The sequence below is a fragment of the Chrysoperla carnea genome, chromosome 3 (assembly GCF_905475395.1).
Source record: "Chrysoperla carnea chromosome 3, inChrCarn1.1, whole genome shotgun sequence".
Classification (NCBI taxonomy): domain Eukaryota; kingdom Metazoa; phylum Arthropoda; class Insecta; order Neuroptera; family Chrysopidae; genus Chrysoperla; species Chrysoperla carnea.
Genome location: NC_058339.1, coordinates 63,419,841 through 63,444,593, shown reverse-complemented (window position 1 = coordinate 63,444,593; position 24,753 = coordinate 63,419,841). Strand labels below are relative to the sequence as shown.

Sequence of the window (24,753 nt, the reverse complement as noted above, 5' to 3'; positions counted from 1 at the left end):
ATATTTTTAAATAATCTTTCGAAAAACATGCAACTTCTATATTAACATAATGATGGTGGGACTGTGTTGAAAATTTCCAATTGTTGTAGCTTCTAATGATGCAAATCTGGTTTTTTCGAAATTTTTTCATTTTTGTCTTGTGATGTTTTAAAAAACATAAAATTCGTTGATTTGCCTGAGCTTGTACGAGATGTTGAAATTTTCTTAAAATTAAGGTTATGTATCGGGCTAAAAACACACTTTTTTATGATCTTAAGTTACCTCTTTATCCAGAATTCAACCCCTTCATTTTTCGGAAAGTTATAAGAGAAAGTTGAAAATAAGAGGTAACAACGTATTTTGTTGAGATTATGAGGTTATTTTGCTATGCTCAGGATTCGATAGCTGGCAATTTCGATGCAGAAATTCATAACATAACTTTATTTTTTATTCGCCTAAATTCGATCAATAAAAGCTGAGATATATTCAAGAAAACGGTACCAAATAAGACAATGTAGAGATAAATTGTCCCAAAACCGCGTGCAAAAGGTCGTGCAGAACGTTCCGGAACTGGAAAAATTTTTTTCTCTGTGTTTTACAACGAAAGAAACCTTTCTTTTTTTTTTTAAATTAACCGTGTGCTAAAATTTTCCGTATTGATTATCAAAATTCGGTAGATTTACCCCCCTATTAAAATGATCATTAACACAAACAAGATTTTATGTTATGGGGTTATTGACAAAATTTTTTTTGTATCACTCCATAATCACGTGGTAAAACTGCAGATAAATGTTAGCTTACAATTTTTTCAACAGGTTTAATTATTCAATCGCAATAATTTTTAAAAGTCAGTCATAATGATGAAAGTCCCAAATAAAGTATCACTTAAGATAAAAATGTTAATTTTTGGATTATAAAAGCAATTAAAAACACAATGAGTGTTGTATATGAATCAGCTGTTTTAAACCTATACTTCAGATATCTAAATTACATATAGGTATATAAATATAGATATACCAGATTGGCAACTTCATTTAAAATTACTCATAATTGCTTAAATTATTAAACAATTTTATCTAAATTTTCGTTATTCATGTTTTAATTCTTACAAAGTTCTTTGATAACATTGTCCATTATTAAATTAATGCGATTTAACGAAATTCTTCAGACAAAAATATCTCTGATAAGCTGCTTCATTTACAGCATTAAATTCACTTGAAATTGGTAATCGTACAAATTAGACCGAAAATTTAATAAACCTGGAGTATTGTTGTAATTATGAGTTGGTTGGGTTGAGTTTGTCGACTATAGAGGTGTTGGTTGGGTTCTGAAGTTTTTAGCCCTTGCATTCAAAAATGGGACACTATAAATTTTTTCGGTTTATTTTTTCCTAAATCGTTTGAAATTGTAACAACTTGGTTTTTATTTCCTATTGATCTTATACAAGATCTATTAGATCCATGGTTACCATTTCGCATGTATTACTTTGTTTCGCTAACAAATAATTGCCCTCTGAAAGTGAACTTCAAACTTCAATCAAGTTGCTGTATAACTCCGAGTTTGTCTTTCGATGAATAACCTCACTGAAAATTTAGTTTAAGTTAGATTGTCACTCATGTAGGTAGCTGGCTTCAGTAAACGATCCGAAATCATTTTTTGGAGTATCCAACGTTTGAAAAAGCTTTGTATAAAAAGCTAATGAAAAAACAAAACCCGCGCCTCGGCTAGAGTTGGCTAGAGTTCAGATTCAAGCTCGAGTAGGAGTTCAGTAAATGACCCCATTCGCAGCAATATTATTCCATTCATTGACTTGAGCGTTTTCTTATTCAGGTTGCCTACTGGTTTGGATTTATATTAAACGAACGAAAGTAAACGAACAATTAATATTTTTTTAGCTTACACCTTTAATTTCGTGACGAGAGAAATTCTTATAATTTCTGAAGGACTTGAAAAAAAATGTTTTACTTAACTGTAGATTGGTTAGTTAAAAAAAGTTTCAATCACATATAAAATTTGAAAAATAAAATTTGTTTATGTTTTAAATCAGGTGTAAGCAAAGTGTTCATAACGCGAGTGCTGAGGGGTTAATAAAATAATATTTTTAAAATATAATTTTCAAAAGTTGACAGTTGACATACAAAGAATTTTTTTCTCAAGAAATCAACTTTTTTAACAAAACTTTGAAGATAAAAAAAAAAACTAAAAAACCTTTCGAAAATCCAATTAATAAATATATACCTTAGATATTAAGTAGTTTAAACAACGAACACGGATATAAATTGTAATTATAAAAAATACGCGCATATTCATTGTTGTCAATACTAAATTTTTCAATGTCAATGAAATTATAAAAACATTAAAATTATGTATAAAAAAATTTAGTACATGTTTTTAACGAATGATAATCAGAATTTCTTACATTATTTAAAAATAAAAATAATTAATTTAAAAAAAATAATTACAAATTCATGATGTTTATCTTAAAAATTGCGAAAGTTCATTACTTCATTTTTGTTTATTAGGTACTTAAAACAAAAAAAAAGTTGATTACAACAATTTTGGTGTGAACTTTTTGAACAAAACTGATATGAAAACAAAATCATTACTTAAGAGCTGCGTGATAATAGTGAATTTTTAATTTGAGTAGCAAGACTATACTTTTGTGAACTTTTTATAATTAGCTATCACGCAATAATATGAATAATTCATATTTAGATGTATTATCGATATTATAATGTTTCGCATAAAAAAATTACCTATGCGCTAAAATTCTTTATTTCTATTGGAGGGTTTTGTTCAAAAATTTCGAATGGCAATAAAAAGAAGTTATACTTTTTCTCGTCTTGTCTTAATTTTATTCGAGATATATCGTTAAGATCCCTTTAGTCAAGGCTGTTTTCGGTGGCGGATTTAAGAAAAAAGGCCCAGTGGATAAAATGTGTAAATGACCTTTTTCTTTTTTAGTTTGTTAGTCAACTTGATGTCCCCCTTGTGGTGCCCTTTCCTACAAATTTGTTTTTCTCTTTTTATTTTAATTTTCGTTAAAGAATTTTTTGTTCCTCTTCTCGTGCCCTTTCATGTAAATATGTCTTTTACCCCCCCCCCCCCCTGTGTTGCCCTAGTTTGAGGGCCCAGTGGGCATATCTGCTCCTTTTCCAACCCTTAAATCCGTCACTGTCTGTATAACTGAACCAAAGCAATTCAAATTGTTGGAGAACAAAATATATTTTTTGTTCTCCAACGACCAACAAACCGAACAACTAGCTAAAATTCGTGTTAACCTGATTGGAAAATTCAAAAATATTTAAGTTTTTTTTCATATGCAACAATTAAATAGCCTTTTCAGACATACTTTCATCTTAAAAACGGAACGTTACAGAGCACCCCAACGTATTCTCTGAAAACTTGGATATAAAAATTTCAGGGAAGCTCATAAATATCCAGGGGGCTAATTGGGAATCGATTTTATCTTGCGGCGATTTAAAATTCATTTATTACGATAGTATTAAAAACAATTTTTTTGTAGTACAGTGCAACCTTAATATAACGAACCTCAATATAACAATTTCCTCGATTTAACGAATTTTTCGTAATCCCCTTGAATTGTCCATAAGAGTCAATATAAAATATACCTCTACATTACGAATATTCTTTGCGTACAACCTCTATATAACGAATTTTCAACTATCAAGAAATAGTATAAATACATAGCAAATACATATACATATGTAGTAATTTGATAAAAATGTGTTATCATTTATTAGTATAAGTACGTAATACATATTGAGGTGAATAAAACTATTCTTTTACCTCTTTATAACGAATTTTAGACCAATCTAACCTCAACATAACGAACCTCAGTTCAACGAATTACTTGATATAACGAATATTTACTGGTTCCCTTCAGATTCGTTATATCGAGGTTGCACTGTATTTAATTATTGATAGTTCTTAAGCTTGATTTGATACCCGACAAATGTAAAATGTAAATTGCTTAAAATATAAGTCTATTTCGAACAGAAACAGAATCCTCTACCAAGGAACTAACCGCAAACGCGATCATAAAAATATCTACATTAAAATAATTTTTATATGAAACACAATAAAATGAAAAGTAAAAACTTAAATTAGTTTACTTTGAAATCGTATTTTTTTTATTAACAATGGTAATTTATTTAAAACAATATCAAAGTCTACATTTTCATATTATTAAAAAAAGTAATATTCCATATTATGACGTAAATATTTAATATAATAGCAATAACGTGTTTTTATGCAAATTCATGATGATAATCTACGTGATTCCACAGGGGGGAAAAAAATTATCGACATATTACTGAAGCAGAATATCTTGTCTTCAATAATTAGTTTATACTCATCCATCAATCATTAAACATCACTTTTTAATTTTAGTTTTTTTTTTTTTTAAATTAATTTGTTAGTGAATAGTGATATTTTTTTAGTTTCCGTTTTTGTTTGTTAACAAAATGGTAGCTGAAAAGTCAACTGTGTGTTTGGATTTAAATTGTGGCAGGTAAACAAACATTTTTGTTTTTGAAATGCGAATTTGATGAAACATTTTGTGATATTCGAAACAAAGTTGAAAGTAATTTAAATAGAATTATAGTCTTTGACAAGTGAAAATTCATTGCTGCTCAAGATAATTGTATACAATATATACAGTAGAATCTCGATAACTTAAACCTCGGTAACATAAAAACCTCTGTTACTTCAAAAAATACTATGTTCCCTTCCCATCAGAGCCCAAAACCTTTATAACTTACAATACGCAACCTCTGTAACTTAAATAAATAATCTCTGTATAGGCCCTCAGTAACTACATAGAAACATGTACATACCTCTATATTAACTAGCGTACATAGAAACATGTACATACCTCTATATTAACCTTTACCTAACATAGACACTTGATAACTTAAAACCTCTATAACTTAAAATATTTTGTGTTTCCCTTGGACTTTAACTTATCGAGATTCTACTGTATTAATGTTTTGTTTACTTTGGAATATTTTAGGAAAATTTATATTGAGTAAAATTTAAGTGAAAATTATAAAAGGATTTTACGTTTTAATGATCAATTTTTTAATATTTTCTTTTATTCAAATTCGATTAATTTTCGACAAAAAAAAAAAAAAATTTTTTTTAGAAATTCTTAAATTGTAAATGTTAGATTTCTATTTTCGCGCATTTCCTGTTGTCTTGGCTTGAAACTTTAAAAATATAATATTATGGTGCTAATCTATCTACTTGATATAAAAAAATTCGAAAATGCGAAGATACGAAGTTGAAAACAGTTTCGGAACCTGTAGGAAATGTTATTAAAATGTGGATTAAACAAATCAAAAAAATTTTTAATTCTAGTATTAAATTAGATGTAAAATGCCTATATCTTGCCGTAATTACTAACAGATATGAGACTTCACCATATTCACCACTTTTACATTTAATTTAGAAGTTATTTTATACTTTCAAGTTTATATTAATAAGATAGGGTTTTCGTTAATCATCGATTTTAAATTTGAGAATTAACTTCTTAATTAAAATTATGGTAAAATTAAAATTTTTATAATGAGCAAATTTGTAAAAACATTAGACTAAGTACACTTTTTTGTCTAACTCTTCAGTACTTGCGTTTGAGCATTTTGCTCACGCTCGATTTAATCCATAAATAATTTTTATTTTTCAAATGGTATTTGCGGTTGAAACTTTTTCTATCTTCATTTAATTTTTTTAATTTTCGAATTATGCATTTTTCAGATTTTTTCAATTTATTTTCAGTTAAAAAAATATTTTTTTCATGTCCTTCAGAAATTGTGAGCAAAAACTTAGGAAAATAAAGGTGTAAGCAAAAAAAATATTAACTTCGGAAATTTTCGGATTTTTTCGTGTACTTTCTTCATTAATTTAATATAAGTCGTATTCAGTAAATGGAAATAACTTATGATTGAAATATAATAAAATTAGTTTAACTGAATTTAATTATTTCGATTATCTGCTCTTATATTTGCACTCTCAAATCATCATTCAATATTTTTAGTTAGCTAGTGCATTTAAAATTAAATTTATATAAAACAAGTGAAAACAAATAATTGAATGATTTAATTGTTGAAATACTATGTATAGACAGTGTTGATTACTCATTATCATCACATTACACATACATAGATGTCACACATATATAGCTGATAATCTCATATAATACATACTATACAATTTGCATCTCATGTGTGCCCTCGTGAGTAAACGGTGATGTTTACAAAAAAAATGTTTCAAACAAAAGTTGTTCATTTTTTTATAAGGTATATTTTTAACATTTAAACTTTTACAAGATGGGTACGGTGTACAAGATGGGTACTACGGACCCAAGACTCAATTGACCTATGTTGCTCATTTACGAACTCGACCTCACTTTTTACGTCCTGAGTGCGTTGTATAAATTTCAGCTTGATAACATTTTTCGTTTTTGAGTTATCGTGTTGACAGACGGATGGACGGACAACCGAAAATGGACTAATTAGATGATTCTATGAACACTTATACCAAATTTTTGTTTGTAGCATCAATATTTTTAAGCGTTACAAACTTGGGACTAAACTTAATATACTATGTATATTTCATATATACATGGTATAATTATATAAATTTTATATAATTTATTATATTTTTATTTTTTAGTGGTTATGATTTACAAAGTTAAAGAATTTTAATGTCTCGTATTTCACGAATATTTAAATCTTTCATCACGCGACTAAAGATTATCGAACGGTTGACGCGAAATAAAATTCAAAGGTACTTACTTATCTGGCATGCGAAAAGTGAAATGATAATTCGAAAATTACAAAATAATTATTATTAAAAAAAATTGTTTTTTCAAATGTCACTTCCGTTTGCATGTTGATTTCATCAGAACCTTGTCATTTTAAATGTATGTAATAGATTTTTAATAGGTTTTCATAAATTTAAAATTGTCTTCATTTACAAACATTATTGCAATAAATAATATTTAACGAAAATTAAATATCAATTATTTATCAACAAAAATTATGTGTGGTAGTAAGTGCTTCATTTTGGCTGTTTTTTGGCGAGTAAACTCTACCAACTCTCAAACTAAGTGCTTCTGCTTTATTCTAAAATTTCCGACGAGTATTTATTTGCTTCTTCGAGTTTTATTTACCGGATGGCAACAATTCGTCCTGGTTTTTATGTAGCTTTAATCAGTATACTTGATAATATTTTTAAATGACGAAAAATCACAAACTATGATATTTTATGTGCCATGTGCGGGAAGTTTTGAAAAACTATTAGATTAACTTTATTTTTAACCGAATTCAAACAAAAAAGGAGGTGTTTATCAATTCAACTGTATTTTTTTAATGTGTGTTACCTCAGAACTTTCGACTGGGTGAACCTATTTTGATTATTCTTTATCTATTTGAAAGCTAGTGCTTCCCGTGTGGTCCCATTTCATTTTGGTCGACTTCTGACAACGATATCCATGAGAAAACCATAAAAGTCTTAAATTTGCATTAAGTATGCACGACAAGAGGACGAATAACTCAATATCACGCCAACCGATTTCTATGATTCTTCTTTTAGTGACAAATTAGTTAGTGTACTTCAAATCTAAAAATCACAAAATAAAAAAAACTTTTAACAATAAGAAAACCGACTTCAAAAGAAAAACTTTTCCCAAACAAATTAATATGCACTAAAAAGTAAAAAAAATAACGATAATATAATGTAGTTAAAATTATTGTTATATTTGGAGTCGGTGTCAGTCAAGCTAATGTAGCAAACTGTTCTGTCAGAGTGGTTTCCTTGGCTGACACCGACTCCAAAAATAACAATAATTTTAACTACATTATATTATCGTTATTTTTTTACTTTTTAGAGCATATTAATTTGTTTTGGAAAAGTTTTTCTTTTGAAGCCGGTTTTCTTGTTGTTAAAAGTTTGTTTTATTAAACTTTCAAACTATCGGGTAGTTTAATATTCAATTCAAAATAAAAATAAAAAAATTTCCATCTGTCAACTGTGTGGTTAAAGTTTCCATTTTCCAGCTAATTCAACATTTTAACATTAACACTAGACTAGGATTTATCTTCATAATTATTATCTTCATATTTTATTTATCGATGAGATAAACACAAATTTATAAACTATGTCTGGCTTTATAAATTCTATTAAAAATTAAATGTTGTTATATAAATCTAGATAACATGTATTGACACACAGGGTGTTCCGTAATTATCCCTTTACGGAGACCATAACTGAAATTCTAAGAAGGAAGTTCCTTTCTGATTTCCAATCTTTCATACACTAGAGAAAGCTTCGTTAAGTAACGTTTTTCCTTGAGATTTTCTTGATAAGATTTGTCTTATCAGCAAAGTCGTAGAAAATTAAATTAAATTAACTCTCAATGTTCTAAAATATTCCTAATAAGAATCTAGTTAATGATAATTTATCTTCTATCCTCTTTCCGAATGGGATAATTACTAGGCACACCCCATATATTATCGATAAAAATATATTTATTATTTAATACATAATTTTAAATATATAATGAGAAATACTTATAAATAAATATATCAATATATAATGAAAATAAAATTGTATTCACAATTCTATAAAATATACAAAAAAAGGTCATTTTATGTTAGGTTAAGAGGTCATACGTCAACTTGTGTCTATACAACAAAACTTTTATTTATAATACGAGTATAGTGTTGTATACCGTGGTTTTGTCCACGTGAATTTTATATGTGGGTAACCGCGCTGTTATGATAGCACAAAAGATGCACGCGACATTTTTTATTCAAATTAATAAAAATATATACTCGTGGCTCTACCAGATTAAATTGTTCAAATCATAGGTCTACCAAGAGAGAAGACCACTTGACCTGTATTAACCATACAATTTTTATTCAAAAATGCCTGAATTGTTCCTCTTTAGGACGTAAAGTCCTGATTTGCTTCATCTTAGCCTCAAGTTTACAAAATACATTTACATTCCTACAATTGAGTAGATACTGATATCGAATTTGCCACATTACCCATAAAAATTTAAAAGTTAAATTAAAATTGATTAAAAAACGAAGAAGTTATAAGCATTCAAAGGCTGATGCTCGCCTCTTCTTGCAAAACAAAGTTTTATATGTAATCTCTATGACAGTACTCAACAATGACGTCACTATTCTATATGTTCTCCTTTGTTTAATTAGGTGTTTTAAACGTTCATATTTTGCGTACTTCTAAAGGTTTCCAAAAACCTACTTCACTTTTCTGTTTGTGCAGTTAGAATATTTAGCAAAAAAATTTTAGTCATCATCGCAATTGTAGAGGCCTTTATGAACCATTAAAAACTCCTTAACTTAAATCCTTAATAAGATATTAAAACTCGATAAATCAAATGATTAAATTTTTTCCTTGGTTTTTAACTTGTCGAGATTCCACTGTTGATGCGTATGCATTTTTACTGTTGTAAAAATCCTCTAAAACCTGTTGTAAACATCTTGGTAAAGCCACAGCTTAATTAAAAAATAAATAAAACAATATTATAATATAATCAGTAATTATGAAATTATTTCCATAACTATCGATTATATAATAATTGAAATATTATGAATGTAATAGTGCATGATTCATTTCATGGCTAAATCAATTTGCTAAAATTTGGCTTAAAGTTTTCTTGCATTTTTTCGGAAACAATTAGATATTGAAAGTAAATAAAAATTGCTATGAATATTTTTTTACATTTATGTCACAATTTCTTTGCTCAGTCTTTGGGATGATAAGAGGATGTGATATACCTTATTTTTGTATAATTATACCATGTATATATGAAATATACATAGTATATTAAGTTTAGTACCAAAATATTGATGCCACCAACAAAATTTTGGTATAGGTGTTTATAAAATCACCTAATTAGTCCATTTTCGGTTGTCCGTTTGTGGACACGATAACTCAAAAACGAAAAAAGATACCAAGCTGAAATATTTACAGCGCACTCAGGACGTAAAAAGTGAGTCCGTAGGACCCATCTTGTAAAACGTTAGAGATAGAACAAAAGTTTAAGTGTAAAAAATGTTCCTTATCAAAAAATAAACAACTTTTGTTTGAAACATTTACTCACTAGGACACAAATAAGATGAAAATTTTATAGTATGTATTAATATGGGAATATTAGTTATGTATGTGTGACATGTATAGGTAGGTATATGTGTAATGTGAAAGAGAAAGCAACAATGTCTATACATGGTATTTCAACAATTAACTCAGTCAATTGTTTGTTTTCACTTGTTTTCTGTTATCTTTTAAACTATCCATTTTAAAATTATTTATTATAAAAGAAAAGCATGTCTAAATTGCTTTAACGAAACCTTTTGTGATGTTTAAATCGTCACTTGAATCACTTGACAATTTTTTCCCTTTATTTTCAAATTCAAAATAGCCCTTTCAATTTGAAATCATAAATCTCATATATAATAGATTTACAGTAAGGTTGTTCCTTTTGCATGTACTTTTTACACTCGGTGTAAGTAGAAAAGAATAGTGCTATCTAGTGTTTTATAAAAATATCATTTTCTACTTAAACCTTGTGCAAAAATAACATCCAGGTATTGCAATATGATATAAATTAACAGTGCATTGATTAGCCAATTAATTTATGGGTAGTTGATAAAATTAACATTGATTAATCTTTTTTGTATTCAAAATAGAGTTGACAGCAAAATACACTTGAGATTTGTTGCCGGCACTGTCAAGGAGACACTTCCAATTAATTAACATTGCTTATAAATATAAATTATTTTCTAAACCTCCATTTCATGCAAGAGGACATGTGAATGTTTTGTATTCTTTTTTTAAATCCCCGAAGCTTGTAATAAACCACATTACAAGGAATTCATAATTATTAAATTGAAAATGCACGTATACCATAAAAATTTAACATAAATTACATCCCGTTATAACTAAAATACTAAAAGTGGTCGCTTTTTATCTACGGATCACAACAAATATTCATAAAAATGGATATAATTAACAATTAATAAATTAAACAGGTATATTTATTTAATTGTTTCTTAGTAATAAAAAAAAACCACTTGTAAATTTTATCATGGAAGATAATTTTCGAAATTTCCTTGTAATACCAACAACACAACAAAAATATTATTGGTTTTTGAAAATTAACGTCTTCTCTAGTTTGTTAGTAAGGTTGTCTACTATGCTTTCTTTAACATATTTTAAATTAAAAGTCTAACAATTTTTTACAATCCATTCTTGTATGAAGAAATGTACACATTTTTGAAGGGATCGAACCTACGATCTCGGGTGTATCATTTTATGCACTCATTTCTTCAATAATTCAATCAACTTATACGTAAGCCCAGTGCTAGTGTTAAACTTGACATATTTGTTTTATCAGAAAACAAAAAATATGCCGTTATAGTAATACAAAAAAGATTTTTCTTTTCCGCTTTTCAAATCACCCTTGCCCATTGACGTTAGAGTTACATAGACTAAGTGTAAAACGATTGTAAGCGTGCCAACATCTGAGGTAATTGCTTAGATCTAATCCATTATTGATTAGTAAGAAAAAATGTATAGTGATACGTGATAAGTATTTTTGTAAGTCAAAAAGCGAAAAAGTTCAGTGAAATCTCGATGTTTTATGTAAAACATTTTGTGATATGAAAATTTAACATTCAGTGTATGTTTTTTTGATAAATGTTCTTATATTCTTTTGATAAATATCCCTAGTTGACCTAAGCAATTATCTCAAGTTGACACGTTTCTCACTGTACGGCGATGCTTAGTCTATATATAAGTCAATGCCCTTGGCCTAAAAAATGTTCAAATTTTTAAAAACTGGTTTATTAAATTAAAAAAAAGACGTCCACTCCAAAAAAGTTAAATGGCCAAGTTGTCTTAAGAAACCTGTCGTATAACGTGCTTTGAATTAAAATTTAATGCATAGTTTCCGAGAAAAACCAGCAAAAATCCCCTTTTTTTATTCACATTATTTTAAAATGACTACTAACTTGTTATTCAGTCAAAATATATGTAATGGCTCGACAAAACTTCAGTTTCGCATGAAATTTTGCAAAGGCTCTTTTGTAAAATTATTGCTATTGGTCTAGAAATTATCGTAGCTCAATCTTTTCGTCTTGAATTGTACCATCATGTGAATGTAACTGAAAGTAAAATTTGACAATTTTTAATGTCAAAAATGATCCCCAAAAAAAGTATCAATTTTTGTGTGAGTGTGTGTTTTTTTTTAGTTGTTTGTTAAATATCGCAATCAAACCAACTGCAATTAATAATTGGGCATTTTTCCAAGAAATTACAAAAAAAATTTTTATTCTACGACCATTTGGTGCGAAAACAGCTGTTTTTTAGAAAAATTCTTAAATCGATTGTAATTATAGTAGACTTTTAAAACTTGCATAGATTGATGCATTTCTCTCAACGGATGCATTTCAAATACATTGATAAAGTTATGTGGAATTATGCGGCGCGCATCAGTTACCCTTGACAAACTGAAAAGAAAAAACGCTATTTTTTTTTAATTATATTCTTTTATATCAACATATTTTTTCTGATTATAATTATGTCAACGATTTCATAGGTTAATTGGACTACAATTGAATCAATAAGTAATCTTAATGTACTATTATTTAAAAAATTTTAAATTATATCAAAATTAATATTGTTTTTCTTATTTTGATTTCAGTTTAACAATGAGTGCGGAACCAGCAAGTAATAATACCAAAGAAGAAATTCCAACAGAACCTTTATTCGGGACATTCGATATTATATTATTAGTAGTATTATTAGGAGTTGGTGTATGGTGGCTATTTTTCAAAAACAAAAAGAAGGATGATCCTTACAGTTCAATAGGAAAATCATATTCAATTCAGTAAGTTTTTTTCAAAATATATTTAATTAGCCTCGTCTTGGCTTCGCACGATTTCACCCTAGGGGATGAATTCGAGTATTTTTACAAAAAAGTTAATCGACTCAAAACCTGCATAAAACACCTGCAGAACACACCCTTTCAACACATTAGGGGTAGAATTTTCAAAAATTTATTCTTATTACTAATTTCCTTAATAAAAACATCTAATGCCCCAATTCATAACTCTTAGCTCATCGATTTCGTCTCTACATTGATGAGTCAGTCAGTAAGATCTTCTGTTTATATAATAAGTATAGCAGTATAAACTATAGAAAATATAGATTTTTAAAACGACCTTCGACTCAGTTTTGGTTTCGTATCCAGCCACTTCATAATGAGCAAATTATTAACTGTCTCAATAAGTTCATGTGCTTAAGGGAGCAACGCTAGAATTTCTTAAAATTTAATAGTTAAGTCTCTTACTTCTTTTCTCTTTTCAAATTTGTCAAACACAATCTGATCCGTTTTTTAACCCTTAAAAGCACGTTTTATGGAGCTTGGGAGATCCTTGATATATCTTTTTATTTTCCACGGTATATTTGGGCATTTCGAACCCAAAGAGCATTCACAAGTACCTTTCGTTTAAATAAGCTGAAATTCGGTATTTTCAAATGGGCTGAATTTCGGTATGTAAACATAAAATACGGTATATTAACTACTAAGAACAATATCATAAAACTAATTTCAACAATTTAGAAAAGATCCTCGGGAGAAAAATCCCGCTTTTTACGGCGTTTTTAAAGGCTTACGCATCCCTGTAGCCCTCCGAATTGAGTTACAGGTTTGAAATTTTAAAATTAGTTTCAGTAAGTTTCAAGGGAGAGCCTTTCGAAGAAGAAACTTCCCAGTTCATCTTCTCCCTTTTTATGTCTAAATATCATATTTTTTGCTCTTTTTATGGATTTGCGCACCTTCAAATTAAGCTAGATGGTTAAAAATTTATATTTAAGTAAAGTTAATGTCGTGGAAATGCCTTTTGGAGGTTGAGAACTTCTCAGCTCACCCGTTCCCTTTAGTATATTGTAATATTATTTTTCCGTGGTTTTTAAGATTTCGCGAACCTTTATCCAAGTTTTTAAGATTTAGCTCACCAAATTAAGTTGGAGGGTTCAAATTTTGTACGTGAGTTAATTTAATGTCGGAGCTTTTTGGTAGTGTCAATTGTTCAGCCCTACTAACCTGCCTTTTAATGTAAATATTGAATGTGTTCAAATATATACGTAAAAAATTAATTTGTTAAAAAGCTTAACTCCCCTAAACAAATAAAAGAAAAGCTATCAATTTATGGTAATAATAATTATAACAAATGCACTGAAAGCAATTAATTAATTTCCCAGTTGTTATCGTACGGAAACTCCATCGTACGTAGAAAAATATTACGTGCAATTAAAATAATTAAATAAGAAATATTTTATCTTTACAACACTGAATTTACAACCATCATTTACATTCAATAAATTTATTTGTTTTTTTTTTTTTTTTTTTTTCAAAACAATAAATGTCTGAAAAAATGTATAACTTTTATTTTTAATATTTATTAATTATAAAACGATAAGATAATATTAATTATATTAATATTATTTTAATATAATATTAATAATCTAAATATGAAGATATAATTTTTATAACATATGTGCAATGTATTACAGAATCTAACAGAAAACTGCTACGTGAAATTCGGAAAACTAAAATCTTTGCGCTTTCATACTATTATTTTGAATTTATGTGTTTGTAGTTATATTGTATTTTCGTAATTAAGGGGGAAGATCTATAAACCACGTGACCCGGTCAAGAAGGGGAGGAGGTTAGTTCGAAAGCTACATTGAGCTATGCCTGGGGAAAGTGTCAATGAATTGAAGCTACATAATTTTCTTCTTTTATTTTCTTTGTCAATATGAAAATAATTTGTAGTATAAGTTGCGGTATATGGATATTTAATTTCAAACACTGGGTACTTTTATATTTTATGAACACCATATTCTTATAAAGCCGTAAAGCCAATATTTTAGAAAATTTAAAATGTCTTCTTGACTTGGTAATTAAAAAAAACAACGTTCCATCTGCAAGGGAATTGTAGTAAAGGCTGCAGTAGGCTACATGAATGGAGTTAGGAGTTCCAAAGAGGCTGTATTTGAGCCACTTAGTTTAAAGACGGGAAATAAGTCAAAAACACAAAAAATTTGTTAAAAATACTAGTCTCGATTCATCTACCCGATGAAGTCCTGCTGTTATAATCTGAACCACCCTGTATAGTAAAGACATAAGCCGAAGTCAGTTTAAGTAATGATTTATAGGACAATATTTCAGGGTATTGCATTTTTCAGGATTATTTTTTTAGATTTTTTTGCAATCCTCCCCATTACCACACTTTCCACATACTTTGATCGTACTAACCTTTTTGCTTCGATGTTTGGTTCGCTATGAACCTCCCTGAGCTTACATTGAAAGTAAGGTGACTTCACGAAAGCGAACATCTATTTAGGAAAACATTAAAATCGAACAAAAAGTATCATTTAGGTAAGAAAAAATCTCAAATAACTATCAAAATCCCGTGTATATCGAAGTTTGTCTGTTTTCTATCTCACGTAGCCTGGCCAATTGAATACGAAAGACTTGAAGAATCATATTGGAAATTTTCCGAGAGTTCTAGGCTTTAAATTAAAATATCAAGAATTGTGGGCAATTTTATACGAAAGATTGAGTGTTATGGTAGCAGACGGAAAAAATCTCAAAGATTTAATCCCCGATATTCAACCCATGTGATAAATTTCCAACACAAAAACATCCTACGGTCTTTTGTCGCTCGTAGTATGGAAAACATTATATTTAATCACTAATTCACCCTGTACACAAAATTAATTTGAGTAATTGGTATCCTGAATTTTATTTACTCAAATTATTTTCCAATTGATTATATCTATCAGTAAATGTACATTCAATTTTTTTAAAGACATTTCTGCTAAATAATTATTTATATCAATAAATTAAATACTCACACTGATGTCATGGTGAGGTATTAAAGTCTGTATTTTATCTAAGTTAAAATAATATATGTACTATTATAATTTCATAACTGAAGGCGGAATAAGATAAGCACCGCATGCATCCTTGTAACTTTTTCTGATATGAAGTATTGAATTGAAAAATACTACTCCATTTTATAATTCTTGAAAATCAACTATTCCTTTGATAATTTAGAAATCTTTTGTAGGTGCTAATAAATGATATTTACAGTTGATAACATTACTTATAGAATTTTAATTATAAAAGATTTACCATTAAAAGCTGAACTTTAAACTTAAACTAGTTGTGTATGAAATACAATTAAATTTTCTTTCATATAAAATATATTTATGCAACTAGTTGCAAAATGAACGTGTTTTTTACACTAGGTGTGAAGTTTACTTGGATCCACGCTCGTGGTCCAACACGTCGTGTGCAAAAAAAGGGTGTTTGGCTTCGCGTTAATATACAAGATTTTTTGTAATTCAGTTCCAAAAATCATCATTTTGTAACTAAAATAAATATCAAAATTATGACATTTTGTATGATACGTCATACCAACCATGTTAAAACCACAGTTCGATTGGAGAGTGCGATGTAATTAATATGTACTGGGAAAATTATCATGCAACATTGCATGTTTTTTTAAGTCAATATGAATGCTCAATTCGAGCCGTGTACTACAAAAATGGTAATCAACTGGTTCAATAAAGTAAATTACCTAAAGTAAATTTCTTCTCGCTCCAAAAATTTTTCTGTTCTTTTAAGTATTTGATTCAAGAAAAAATTACTCTTGTCACGAAATCATTTTTGACTGTTTCCAAGTTAAAATTATTTTTGCCTTGTGCATATTCCTAATTATTTAGAGTCTTCAGCATACGAGCCGATTTCATTTTTAACATTCTTTACCAATATGCAACCCCCTCTGGGGAGGATAGAGCATACCGGAGCACTTGTCCCGGAAATCATAATAGGATGTGTTTGAAAAGAGATTTTAAAACGCTCAGATTTTCGACACGAATTCTTATAACATTTGGGAAAGCATGACTTGTAAGAAGCATTTCTTAATGTTATTGTACGTTTAAAAACATATTGCACATTTTCAACGACATCTGCAAGATGTTGAGCTAAAATTCAGCAAACTGAAAATAATTAAAACCTATCTGCGTTCAACAATGAGTCAGGAATGTCTATTGAGTCTCGCGATCCTAGCCATTGAATAAAACCGCCCCTAGACAGACTTTGATGCTATAGCAAGATTAGATAGGAAAATGCTGTGTCCTAAAAATTAAGGAACCTCGCCTATTCACTTATTAAGTGGTTTTTATTTTCCCACAAAAAATGTCACCTATTAATTATATCTGTGAGTTTTTTTAAACAATTTATTGCAAACACTGGATAGAGCGGGCGTCTTTATCAAGTTTCTGCCCCGGTTTAAAAAGAATTCAGATCCGGAGCTGCTAATACGAACTTATTGTAATGAATAAAGATTAGTATTTCAATTAAAAATCATTTCAATAAAAAAAAATTTTTTGAATAATGTACGGCATTTTGATGATTTTTTATAATATTATCAATACAAAAGAAAGTTTGCATAAAATTGAAAGTTGAATACCCGTTTTGTCATATATATTATGTATTCTTGTTTTTATAAATAAAATATTTTAAAAAGTTAAAATTTTTTTCAAAATATGAGTAATACACTTTCATTCATTTGTTTCTAAAAATTCATATTACTCTGTGGCCTTAGCTATAACTGTCCAAATTGGAGGACTAAATACGGCTACACCAAAAGGAATACTACAGGGAACAAACTTTGGAAATCACTAGTCTAATTATTTTTAAGTCACCTTGTATAAGTAAATACTTATTTGAAGTACATTTGGTCTGTACATGTTAGGAAAAACACGTCCTACATGCTAATTAATTAATTAATCAGAATAATATCGGCAAATCTCAAGAGTTTTTTTTATTTACATACCATTCATTTTGTTATGTAAATTAAATTTCATTTCCATGTTTTTAAATTTTTCAACTCATGAGAAGCAGATCTCCATCACTAAGGTCAAATTTTCTCCTCATCAGATATTGTATTATAAGATGTTTTTTATTGTAATGGGCTTTTTTTTCCTAACATCCTGCAGGTTTTTGCTGGTGCAAATAATATGAATGGAGGTTTCATAGTCCTCCGAAAAAAAAAGGGAAATAGGAGTTGGGAATTTCGCAGCTTCACAAGGCAATTCCTTGGTACTTTCTTAATCTACACACTATTTTCGAGCATCTAGATCAATTTGGAGAAGTTTTAGTAGTAACCAAACCTTTTAAAACAGCGAAAGTTCATATTTTTTCCCCATAAAAGAGAGGGGAGAGTGGCTGGAAAGCATACACCCTTAAAAGGCACTACCTTGGCACTCACTCGATCTATATACAAATTTTCAAGCCTCTAGCTCAATTTGTAGGGGCTTTGTAGGTGCGCAAAGACTTCAAAAGTTTAGAAAACGGATTTTCCCTCGGAATTTCTTTATATGTTATATGGGCTACAAAACGGATTTCTAACACACTCCTCCTCATTTACTATCGATACAGTGCATAAATCTATATTTTCTTGAAAATGACTAATAAGAGATTCAATTTTCTTTTATGCATGCAGTATTGAAAATTAATTACAATCTAATACCAGCAATTAATAATAAAAAAGTTATCATGTTTTTGAAGGTTAGAACTCATTGAAGAATGAATTGCAATAAAGTAGGTTTAGAAAATTTTCATTATACAATTTCGTTTAGAACAAAGGAGTGAAATTTTCTTCTTACCCCTAGTAATTCCATTAAGGGGTAGCTTTATCTTGAAAAAGTTATCATTAATTTAGCTACATTCGACGGATGTCGACAAAGTAACGCATCGGCATAAACTTCACGCCAATGAACGCGCAATGGGTATAGCCTACGCTAATTACACAATTTGACGATACTCATCGAATATAGGCTCTTGATATATTTCTATTCTAGACTGTATTGGAATAAAGTGCTCTAACAGCATAAGAAAAATATTCAAGTTAGTTCTTCCTTGTCATTATTGAGGTTGTTAGCACAAGAAGAACGGGCACTTGAGTATAAAAATTGTGATGAGATAAATAAATTTTCAAATGCCTTACATCTGGATACCTCAAAACAAGGAAAAATTCATCTTTGCTTAGCATTTTCTGGCCCAACTATCATAAAATTCAACACACTCACCATTTTACCAAATTTATAGGCATTACAGGGTTAAAACTCGAATACATCTTCCCTCGGATATTTTACAAACAGTATTATTTTATTTTTGTTCTTTGCTTTTTTACAGACCAACATCTTTAAGTTTAACAAACACGTCAGAAAATTCATTTATAAAAAAATTGAAAGCATCTGGACGTAGTTTAGTTGTATTTTATGGCAGTCAAACAGGAACTGCTGAAGAATTTGCTGGTCGTTTAGCAAAAGAAGGTATTCGCTATCAATTAAAGGGTATGGTAGCTGATCCTGAAGAATGTGATATGGAAGAGTTAGTGAATTTAAAGAGTATACCAAATAGTTTAGCTGTATTTGCATTAGCCACATACGGTGAGGGTGATCCTACTGATAATGCTATGGAATTTTATGAATGGTTACAAAATGGTTCTGCCGATTTAACGGGATTGAATTATGCTGTAAGTAATGATTTTTTTGAAAATAGAAATTAAAAATAAACATTTATTCTAAAAAAAATGCATACAAATATCTCATTTCGCATCTCTGAGACTCTCTTTCTAATAGGAAGTTTGGCAAATTTTTGAAAGTAGGTTCATTTCAAATATACTCTCAGGTTCAAATATACTCTCAGGGGTGGATGTCTTACAAAATGAATGAAGTCGCGATATGTAATGAATATTTTTATAACGCAATTTTACATTTTCGGCATCAAAACTTGCAAAATAAGTCCAAACGTCACTATATTATGCTTGGTTTATATGTGATTTTTAGATTACTTATTAATCACAGTTAAATTTGACTGTTGGACAAATGCAATAATAGCAAACTAACCTCAAATTAAAACAACCTGAAGTTTGCTTTTAATGGACTTATACGGTGTGGCATATTGTATATGTATTCAATGTCTGGAATTTGAATGGCCCTATTCGTTGTGTGCGTAGTCATGGTAGGGACAATAAAATCGATGCCAGCCCTTCCAGTGAAAAATTTTGGCGTTAAAGGGGGCTGTTATGACTAATTTGCAGTTCTTTACATGTAATGTTATAGAAATGTCAAATTAAAATTATTGAAAAACACGAATTAATTAAACTCAATGCATTAAAAATTGTGAAAATAAGAAATCAAATTGCACAAATATTATTTTTCAAATGTAAATTATCATAATTATTTATTTAAATTTGTGAGACAATAATATTTAATTTTCAATGTAAGTCTTAAATGCAATCCATACAATTATATATACATCCCTACAATTCTATAATTAAAGTAGTGTATCGTTACTATGGAAACGAAACTCACGCACGGAGCGAATACGATTTGTTTTTAATGAAAATATACGATGGACTCTTTTACGCTAGTGAAGAATTATATGTATTAAGTTAATACCATTGACATTATTGTACATAGAATACAGAGAAAGGTGTGTAATTGCTTGAATTAGCAAGGGACAATGTTAAATTTTCATGTCACAAAATGTTTTACATAAAAAATCGTGATTTCATTGAACCTTTTCGCTTTTTGACTTAAAAAAAAATACTTATCACATATCACTTTACATTTTTCTTGCGAATTTACAATAAGTATGACAACAACACTTTGTTTTGACATTTCTACACCGCCGCCATGGTGGATTTGACCTAATCAATTACCTCAGATGTTGGCACGCTTAAAATCGTTTGACGTTCAGTCTATGTAACTTAATGGTCTAAGGTTAATACATAACAATTTGTGAGCGCTTAATTTGAAAGTTAAAGTTAAAAAAAGCATCTCTTTAAAACAATAGTTCTTCTTTAAACAATAAACAAACAAAATTCCTAAAAACTATATTGATGCAATAAACTTAGTAATTTTTTTTTATCGAATAATCGCGTTTATATTTTATGTAAATTAAAATAAAAACTTCCGCATTTTGTGTGTCTAGTTCATGTAATATCAAGTCATGCACGTATTGTATTTGTAAGTAGTTAATAATATTAATAATTTACGTTTTTCCATTACTTGTTTTATTGAATTCCAGAATTATTAACAACCTTGAATATGTATAAGACTTTGAATAATTATAGTTATTAAATATTGTAACTTTGAACTTACTATATGTCAAAACACGAAAATTGATCATTACTTCATAATTGTACTTGATCAAAAACAAATGAATGAAAAATGAAAATATATGTTCAATTTTTAAGTCTAGAATTTTTTTATTAAATAAAAAGTAATGGCAGTCATTGGCTAAATTAACCTTGCACATATGAATGGGTCAATGCAAAGCAAATTGTAGAAAAATATATTCAATACTAGAAAAAGAATCAAAATTACTATAAAATTTAATATTTCTAGAAGAAAATGCATTAAAATGTTTACAATTTAGAAATCTTTAGAAATATTTAGCCACATTGTACAAGTCTGTCATTTTTAATAAATGCTCTTGAATCTAAAATGACTCTTGTAAAGGGTTTTCTACCTTGTAAAAAAATGTTTAATATTAGTAATTTTTTGACTCTTTCTTGATAAGAAGAAAGCACCAAACTAACTAAGTATTTGACTAGCTTAGCCCGAGCGGAATTCCGCAATGTGATATTCGTTGCACGCTAAGAAAAAAGTGATACAAAATATCAATAATAATTTACTTTCTTTTTATTTATATGCAATTCTATTTTTTATTGCAGATATGATATACAAATTACATAATGAACAAAATTAAATCTTAATATTATTTCTCTAGTCTGTTTTTTCTAAGTGGTACATTTTTAGACCGCGAGTCAATTTTTCGCCATTAGCAAACACGATAAGCTTTAAAATGATAAGTAAATCATGGAATATTTGATAAAGGAAGAAGGAACTTATTGCGTATCCAGGAAAAAACAGGCATATTTAAGAGAAAATATAAGATTAAAGAACAATAATTGAGATAAAAATGACACTTGCCATGAATCCCACTTTTAAGGTGCGATTTCATCGTGACACTTGACCATTTACTTTCATCGCCTATCTTTCCGTACAGTGAGAAGCGTGCCAACATCTGAGGTAATTGCTTAGGTCAGCTAGGGATATTTATGGAAAAAAATACATTTATCAAAAGAATAGATGGTCATTTATCAAAAAAATATACATGAATGTTAAATTTTCATATCACAAAATGTTTTACATAAAACATCGTGATTTCACTGAACCTTTTCGCTTTTTTACTTACAAAAAAAAACTTATCACGTATCACTTTACATTTTTTCTTACGAATTTACAATGGATTTTACCTAAGCAATTACCTCAGATGTTGGCACGCCTACAATCGTTCGACACTTTATGTAATGTAATTAATTAAATTTGACGCTAAATCTTTTGCCATGGTTGTCAAATTGTAATGGCGCTGAGGAGATATTAACTTTATAATCCAATGATTAACATACAAAAACCATAATAATATTATAAGCTTATTTGATTTAATTAAAATATTTTATTTAACTTGTATATAATATAGTGATCAGTATTGTAATCATAAAAATATTACAGGCTTTTGTGAGAGACGCGCATAGATAAACCCTCTCGTGCCAGCGCGTTTGCCCTTTTCTCTTTTCAAGCTTATGAAAATCTGGTTTAAAGCGTTCACGAATTATCTCCTTCTCTATTCGAATATTAATATCGATACCATAAAGTAATTGGAATGTATTTAAAAAAATTTAATATTCTAAAAGAATATATTTACGACAATTAACAATGAAAGTGGGTTACGTCATAATAATGTAATATTATTTTACTTTTCTGTACGTGTTTACATTTTTAATAATCAATTTTATTACATAAAAAAATTGTAATACAAATTTTTAGATATACCTAAAGGTTTTTTTATTCGATTTATCTATCACATAAATATCCCCTTTTTACAAAAATTTACCGAGATATTCATAATGTAATGTTTCCGCTTCATTTTCAACTCCTTTTCTATGGATCGATTTTGGTCATTAATGAACTTGGCCGCATTCAGGAAAATGTATAACTTTGATTAATCCTGAACCCAATAACTCAATTTGATTTCTTGTACAATAAATACGCAAATAAAAAATCCACTCTAGTCGTGAATTTAATATATTTCAAGAATGACATTGCTTATTTGATTATATTTATTTAGTTTTACGTCATATAAAGCAATTATAATACAAAGCGATAAAATGCGTAAAAGAAATTGTTTTTAAGTGATAATAATCATTGATTAGACTAGAAATGGTTGTATAATTAAAAATTTATTTTTTAAAATATCGTCATATTAAATTCAAGTGAACTTAAATATGACCCTGAATTTAAAATACAATCCCAAAAAAATAATTACAAGTAATCTTGCCCCCTAGTGGCAAATTTAATAAATATATATGAACAGTATTTACAGAATATTCTTTTAGGTAAAAGTCCATAATTCTTCATTATAAGTAGGTTATTATTTAATTCATTATCATTCATTTTTATTTAATAATTGAATGTATAATTAGATATAGAATAAGTAAAAAATGAAACTGTTCCTACAAGAAATCATGTTAATATCATTCAATTTCTGAAAAATAATCTAATTCAATAATAATATTTTTCCTTTAATCATAGAATCTCATAATCATACTCATTATACAATTTTTTTGTATTCATGTGTTTATTCAAATTTTATCGCACTGCACTTTTAATATTCTTAATATATAATTCATCTTTTTCGAATAAATGAATAAAATTTTTAGTTATAAAACGCAATAAACATGTTTATATAAACGATTTAAACAAAATATGTATAAAATCTATCGACCTATAGCACAAATGCGCAATCTCCTAAAAACCGCGTCTTTTGAATATAATAAGGTACATTGTTATTTGGAAACAAATTTTTCAATTTATGTGATCAATATTTTGTTTTATTTTGTTTCCAGGTTTTTGGGCTTGGTAATAAAACTTATGAACATTACAACGAAATTGCAATTTATGTCGATAATCGACTTGAAGAGCTTGGAGCTTCACGAGTATTCGAATTAGGTTTAGGAGATGATGATGCCAAGTAAGTATCTATAAAAAAGGATTTCTTGTTGGTTTTTTGTGCAAATATTAATTAATTTTGTTGTTGTATAGCATTGAAGATGATTTCATTACATGGAAAGATCGTTTTTGGCCAGCCGTTTGTGAGTTTTTCGGTATTGAAGCAACTGGAGATGATGAAAGTATTCGTCAATACAAATTATTGGAACATAAAGATGAAATTCCAGAACGTGTATATACTGGAGAAATTGCTCGATTATATTCTTATCAAACACAAAGACCGTAAGTTAAAATTTTTATTCAATAATTTTAGTTTGTGGCAGTTCATACGAAAAATCGAACAAATTTACTTACCATTTTTCACTTCTTTAATTATTTTTAATAATATAATAAGAAGTGAAAAACATCATAAGAACAGTGGGGGCTGAGACGGAAGAGGCGCTGGGTTGGATACCTAGAGACCCGGTTTGATTATTGGCAGCTATTGAATTTTTTAACTTCTTATTTATTAGATTGTTATTGTAAATTTCGAAGTATAAAGAGGGGCAATTTCTTGAA

The 24,753-nt window shown here is 28.5% G+C and overlaps 1 protein-coding gene across 3 annotated transcripts in view; it reads left to right on the top strand.

The window, feature by feature from the left end:
- The window catches only part of LOC123295767 (NADPH--cytochrome P450 reductase), a 33,616-nt gene that overhangs the window by 4,813 nt on the left and 4,050 nt on the right, over window positions 1-24,753 (top strand). The window contains exons 1-5 of one of the 3 annotated variants that reach the window (XM_044877213.1): window positions 4,373-4,513; window positions 12,737-12,922; window positions 19,307-19,649; window positions 24,093-24,217; window positions 24,289-24,477. In XM_044877213.1, the coding sequence (XP_044733148.1) occupies window positions 4,467-4,513; window positions 12,737-12,922; window positions 19,307-19,649; window positions 24,093-24,217; window positions 24,289-24,477 (890 nt within the window). In that variant the 5' untranslated portion in view covers window positions 4,373-4,466. Of the gene's footprint in view, window positions 1-4,372; window positions 4,514-12,736; window positions 12,923-19,306; window positions 19,650-23,903; window positions 24,025-24,092; window positions 24,218-24,288; window positions 24,478-24,753 lie in introns of those variants that run through there. The other 2 variants (XM_044877214.1, XM_044877215.1) reach the window with 2 other exon arrangements.